The 6,315-nt window shown below is 55.5% G+C and overlaps 1 protein-coding gene across 1 annotated transcript; it reads left to right on the top strand.

The window, feature by feature from the left end:
* The first annotated feature begins 2,116 nt into the window (after nt 1–2,116).
* Nucleotides 2,117–5,884, top strand: LOC103253519 (histone-lysine N-methyltransferase NSD2-like). The gene is made up of 4 exons (XM_008051806.1): nt 2,117–2,253; nt 2,522–2,628; nt 3,764–3,968; nt 5,357–5,884. The coding sequence occupies exons 1-4, from the start codon at nt 2,157–2,159 to the stop codon at nt 5,626–5,628; spliced, it is 681 nt and encodes a 226-aa protein (XP_008049997.1). The 5' UTR covers nt 2,117–2,156; the 3' UTR covers nt 5,629–5,884.
* Nucleotides 5,885–6,315: the final 431 nt, after the last annotated feature.

Here is a 6,315-nt window from a genome sequence, read left to right on the forward strand (position 1 = left end):
CCCACAACCCGAGAGGCACAGGCGAAACAGTAGGCCGCTGGGGTGTCAGGGATCGGGGCTGTCCTGCTGGCACTGGCGGCCCCCGCAGCCGCACACCCTGCACCATCCTCACCCCACGCTGTCCTGGAGCAGCGTTGGTTGCCGGCCACACGTGCATACTAGCACGTGGCCACAGTGTGTCACAGCATGGTGGGACACAGCTCGAAGTCATCAGCAGAGGGCAGAGAAGCACATGCGAGTCTAGGAGCATCGAGCGGCTGTGGAAGGGAACAAATTGGAACTCTGGGAAGGTTGTTACGTTTTGTGTGGGGACGGGGAACCTTGCAGAGCACCATGCTGTGTCCATTTCTGTTTTTAAGGAAACAGCAACGTGCATGTGTTCTAGGCAGTGGGTCCCCAAGTGGTCCCATGCTTGAGCCAGAGGTGGCGTGTGTAGATGCCCTCTCCCAGGCCCACTGTGTCCTGGGACCACAGGACACGGCTCACAGACAGACACCTCTGCTTATGTACGGACTTATCTACTCTCCATTCACATACATGATTTCATATGAACCCATAACTGTGATACTTCATGTGGCGTTTTAAGTACTCCCACGCCCCCAACACACACAGCGGGAACTCCACCCAGGTGTGTGGTCAGTCTGGCGACTTCTGGGGTGAAGCACTCAAGGCCATGCTCTGTCTGTCCATCTCCCGTTGTTGGGCAGTGCTGTCGTCTGAGTTTCTGCCTCGATGGACATGAATATTCCTTCAGTGCGCAGCAGTTGGATGTCAGCCAGTCGTTCCCAGGCCAGAATATATTACTTTTCCCAGATTGCTTTATCAAAACCCATCCTGCCAGCCCTGCAGCCACCCTCTCATCTCAGCCAGTGTAACGTAGGTGTCGTGGATGAAAAGTCAGGCTCATTGACACTTTTTAATCTGCATTTCAATGGCTAGGGAATTGGAACGCCTTCCCTCTGCTTGTCTGGCCAGATTGGGTCTTTGGAAATTGTTTGTTTATACCCCTACCCAATTGTTTAATGGGGTCAGACTTCCCTTGTGTTAGTGTGATGCTTCTACAAGCTGTGGATGTGGGCTTTCTAGTTCTCCCGTTGTCATCATCATGGGTGGTGCTATCTTTACCAGCGCGCTCACTAGGCCTCGGTTCTCTCCACATGGTCCTGACCCCCCCTCTGTGAGCAAGAGAAATAGAACTGGTTTGGGGGTGTCCTGTCCAAGGGGACACAGGACATCACGGTTTTCAGTACAACAGGCAACAGTACTCGTCCAGTGTGGGTCTTTGGGGTTGTTGTTTTTGTTTTTTGGAGATGAGGTCTTGGCACAATCAGAGCTCACTTCAGCCTGGAACTCCTGGGCCCCAGTGATCATCTTGCCTCGGCCTCCCAAATGGCTGGGACTACAAGTATGCACCACAATGCCCAGCTGCTTTTAAAAATTTTTTGTAGAGACAAGATCTAACTGTTTCCCAGGCTAGTCTTGAATCCCTAGGCTCAAACGATCCTCTTGCCTCAGCCACGCAATCAGCTGGGTCTATAGGCGAATGCCACCATGCCTAGCTAATTTTTTAAATGTTTTGTAGAGATAAGGTCTCACTGTGTTTCCCAGGTGGGTCTAGAATTGAATTCCTGAACTCAAACAATCCTCCCACCTTTCCTCCCAAAGTGCTGGGATTACAGGTGTGAGCCACTGCACTTGGCCTCAGTGGATATTCTGAGAGTGAAAATTTCCTTTAAAAATAACATGAGGTCGGACTGCTGGCTCAGCCTGTCATCCAGCACTTTGGGAGGCCGAGGCGAGTGGATTGCCTGAGCCCGTGGATTCCAGACCAGCCCAGGCGAGACCTCATCTCTACAATAAATAAAAAAAGTTAGCCAGGCATGGTAGTGTACACCTGTAGTTTCCACTACTTGGAAGGCTGACATGGAAGGATCCCCAGAGCCCAGCAGGTCGATTGTGGGGTGGCCGTGAGTGTACTCCAGCCTAGGCGACATAGTGAGACGCCAACACATAAATACACACATACATACATTCATACATACATACATACATAAAATAACATGAGATTACTAAGCATTGACTGCGTATATAACATGTCTTTTACCTTGCAGGATCGTATCATTGATGCTGGCCCCAAAGGAAACTATTCTCGATTCATGAATCACAGCTGCCAGCCTAACTGTGAGACCCTCAAGTGGACAGTGAATGGGGACACTCGTGTGGGCCTGTTTGCTGTGTGTGACATTCCCGCAGGTACAGCGCTCTGGGAGGCTCTGCGTGGGGGCTCCTGGCTGTTGCCCAGAGCGTATGGGGCCAGGTTGGGAAGGCTCTGGGGCGGCACTTGGGGACGCGAAGGTTTGGTTTGGCTTTGAATCTCCACTTTACGAAGCAAAAGCGAGAAGCCACGGGTCATGCCTGTTGTAGACATGAAAGTAAGGCGTGTTTTGCAGACCTAATGTGAGCTCCTTGGCTCCATGAGAGAAAGGAGTTTCTAGTGTGGTGTTGTCTCCTCTCCTCCCAGGGACAGAACTGACCTTTAATTACAACCTCGATTGTTTGGGCAATGAAAAAACAGTCTGTCGGTGTGGAGCGCCTAACTGCAGCGGATTCCTTGGGGATAGACCAAAGGTACGGTTACGGCCGCTCCTTTCTCAGAGCTCCGGAGCGGTGCTTCAGAAGCCTAGGAGCATGCCTTCTCGCACATGGTGACTTCCTCCAAGCTGGCTTGCTGCTGTGACAGGCAGGAGTGAGGTCCCTGTGGTGGTGGGAAGTCCAGCTCCCGGGCAGGCGCGGCCTCTCTCGACAGAGGTCGGTTGTTAAGACTCGTCACTGAGTGTGTGTCCTATGGCGGCCAGAACAAAGTACCATGGACTGGGTTGCTTAAAACACAAAAATTGAGCCCCTCTCAGCCCTGGAGGCCCAAGATGTGAAATCAAGGTGTGGACAGGGCCATGTTCCCCCGGCAGGCTCTTGGGAGAATCTCTCCAGGCCACTCCGCAGCTCCTGTTGGTGTCCGGCTATCCTCAGCGTGCTGTGGCTTCTGGAAGCCTCACCCCGACATCTGCCTTCCTCCTTACACGGTGTTCTCCCTTTGTGTGGCCCAAGTTTCCCCTCTTATACGGACACGGTCATGCCAGATGAGGGCCATCATGCTCCTGTCTGACCCCATCTTAACTTATTACGTCTGCAAGGACCCTGTTGCCGAATACAGTCATATTCCACTGTCTTGGGAAGGTCATGGACTTGGGGGGACATTCCCTTTCCTGTAGTGAGTTGGACCCGGGTCTGATAGCCACGGCCCTGTGTTGGTGTCTGTCCTCGGCTGTGCTGGTGATGCTCTTCGGTTTCTGCCATCCTCCTATTCCCACGTTCTTGCAGAGATTCCTAATGAAGAGCCCAGGCAGCGCGTGGGAGCCGTTTGCCCTGCGGCAGAGTCCATTGCCCCGTGGGTCCCATCCGCGGGTTGGGAGGTGTGTGTCTGCCTGCTGCTCAGCTGCGCTCTTAGAAGCTGTTCACAGGCTGGTGGTTGTTTCGGTCTCTGTTCGGCCTTTTCAGGTTCAGTCCAGTGAGTCTGCGCCTGTCTGGGAGCCCCATGTGGGCGTGCCCCCCCTCGAGCATGGGGAGGACACCCCCTTCCCTCCACGTTAAAACATCTGCAGAGCTTTCTGAAACGTCCGCAACTCCACCTGGCTCTCTTGGCTTTTGTGTATGCTTCAGTCCATGTAGTTCTTTTACGTGCATTGTGCTGAATCCTTGATTCCAGACCTCAACGTCCCTTTCTTCGGAGGAAAAGGGCAAAAAGGCCAAGAAGAAAACCAGGCGGCGCAGAGCCAAAGGGGAAGGGAAGAGGCAGTCGGAGGACGAGTGCTTCCGCTGCGGCGACGGCGGGCAGCTGGTGCTGTGTGACCGCAAGTTCTGCACCAAGGCCTACCACCTGTCCTGCCTGGGCCTGGGCAAGCGGCCCTTCGGTAGGTAGACAGGCACAGCAGTCCCGGGCCGTGTCCGTGAGAGGGCTCCCGGTGGACAGCTCTCACTGCTGTTCCTGCGGCTGGGCCTCATCCGGTCACAAATGCATCAGTCCCTCGTGAAGTGACAGTCCCCGGTCCAGGGCAGCCAGCCGTTCTCTGTTCCAAACCGTTCCAGGCTACGCGTTGAACAGATATCGTGCGTGGTGTGCACTGTTCACCGCCTGCCGGAGAGTTGGCGTGCATGCCCACGTGGGAGCCCACAGGGGGCCAAGCAGGGTGAGGGAAGCAGGTGGCCCTGGGTCCGCAGCTCCAGCCAGGAGAGGGTCTTCTGAGCAGCCTCTGCATCCTCGTTCCCCCAGGAGGCCCAGGAGGCCCCGGCCGGCGGCAGCACGCTGGAAAAGGAGGGTAGAGCCCTCACCCAGGAAGCAGGGGTCATGCTGTCCCCAGAGAGGACCCTGGGGGCAGAAGGAGGAGCCACTGGCTGACGATGAGCTGTATATCTGGTTCCCTGAAGCAAAAGGGAGTTGCTTCTTCCACCCCGTGTTTCAGAGATCACAGCACCAGCGTGAAACAGTAGCCCTACATACCTACCACATGTCGTTTCGTGACCAGGACGTGTGCTGAGTAGTGTGCTGTCAGGTGACTCTGGCACTGAGTGACCGTCAAGAGTACACCTCCACAGGCCTGGCTGTGGGGCCCCTGCCATGGTACTCCCATGGGACCGCCGGCGGGTATGCATTTTGTCGTTGGCAAAATGTCACTAGGGGTAGGACTGTAATCCCAAGAGACAAGTGAAAAGACCTTCACCCAAAGACAAGAAGCAAAAATACATATTTTGTATGACGAAAGTTGACAAACCAAGGTCAAAAGGCAGATGACACAGAAAAATATTTGTGGTGGATGTGAGAGTTCTTCCTCCCCTAAAAGCCTTTTACAGATTCATTCCAGAAAGGTCCATCCCCAAGTAGAAAATCGGTTCCTCAGCAGCAGGCAGGGCACAGAGGGAAAGCCAGAGCCGGACATGCACAGGGTAGGCCTCCCACGGGCAGGACTCGGAGCAGAGCGGACCCCGAGCCTGTCATTCACGTGGGAGGGCACTCCTGCACCCAGTCCAGCGTCTCTTTGATTGCTACGCATAAAGAGTGGCTGACAGTTGGCATGCGGAGGCCTGGCGGGCACTGCGGGGTGGGCAGGCACCGCTGGGGCCCGCGTTTCTGCTGGGGCAGCGGTGGGGATGGCCTGTCACACGTCCCGCTCGCTGCGCCACCAGCACTCTTGTAACTTGCATTCGTTGGACGCGATGGTTTTAAGAGCAGCTTCAACCCTGGCGGTGTGGAAGTTGTGATTCCGTCGTGTGTTAACTGCTCATGTCCGGTGTTCTGTTGCAGGGAAGTGGGAGTGTCCTTGGCATCACTGTGACGTGTGTGGCAAACCTTCCACTTCGTTTTGTCACCTGTGCCCCAACTCGTTCTGTAAGGAGCATCAGGACGGGACAGCCTTCCGCTGCACCCAGGACGGGCAGTCCTACTGCTGTGAGCATGACTTGGGGCCAGCGTCGGTCAGAAGTGCCAAGACTGAGACGCCCTTCCCCGAGCCCGGGAAGGCAAAGGGGAAGAGGCGGAAGAGGCGGTGCTGGCGGAGAGTCACGGAAGGCAAATAGCGCCAGGGGGCAGCTTGGCCAGATCCAAGGGCGGCACAGGGCGGCCAGCCCTGCCTGGGGGAGAGGGCGCGCGAGGACAGGCCGGGGGCCCCAGCTCCGGCCGCCAGGACAGACGGACAGGCCTCCTCGGGAGGGAGCGCCTCCCACCACTGAGCCATCCTTGGCAGCACCGCTGCCCTGCACTGACCACGCCCGAGCCCGGCTCGGCGTCCAGGACACACAGGCCTCACGCCACAGCATTACCGCGAAACTTGAACGCCTCACAAGGTCCAGGCTCCCTCCCGCGCTGTCTTAGGTTGAAGTTATGACTGGCAGTGGGTTGGCGTGTGGAACGTTTGTATCTCGTCGGAAGTGTAGAGAGTAGCGTTTGATCTAAGGGGTCAGCACCGTTCCCTGAGCGTCCCGTTCCTCCGCTCCTGCTCACAGCACTGCCGTCACTCAGGAGAGACCAGGGAGGGGCCGGTGCACGCACCCGGACCCTGGATTCCTGGAAACCATCATTTTATCATTATTTTGCTCTTTAAACAAGCTGTTATGATTTTTCTTTTTGTTTTTTTTAAACTAATGTGAATTTTTCCTCAGAATGCTCTTTTCCATCCTAATGAAGAGCTGGCCCTGCCAGTGTTGACAGTGACAGTGCTGTCTGGTTCCCTCCCGTGTTTATCTCCACGGAATCGAACTGAATGC

Source organism: Carlito syrichta, unplaced genomic scaffold (genome assembly GCF_000164805.1).
Source record: "Carlito syrichta isolate Samal-C Ts95f unplaced genomic scaffold, Tarsius_syrichta-2.0.1 Scaffold235140, whole genome shotgun sequence".
NCBI classification, from domain to species: domain Eukaryota; kingdom Metazoa; phylum Chordata; class Mammalia; order Primates; family Tarsiidae; genus Carlito; species Carlito syrichta.

What these genes read in the sequence shown, in the direction of transcription:
- LOC103253519 (XM_008051806.1), top strand. Translation starts at nt 2,157, where the DNA reads ATGAATCACAGCTGCCAGCCTAACTGTGAGACCCTCAAGTGGACAGTG. An exon ending in TCCTTGGGGATAGACCAAAG is followed by an intron (nt 2,629 to 3,763) that starts GTACGGTTACGG and finishes CCTTGATTCCAG; the next exon opens with ACCTCAACGTCCCTTTCTTC. An exon ending in CCTGGGCAAGCGGCCCTTCG is followed by an intron (nt 3,969 to 5,356) that starts GTAGGTAGACAG and finishes GTTCTGTTGCAG; the next exon opens with GGAAGTGGGAGTGTCCTTGG.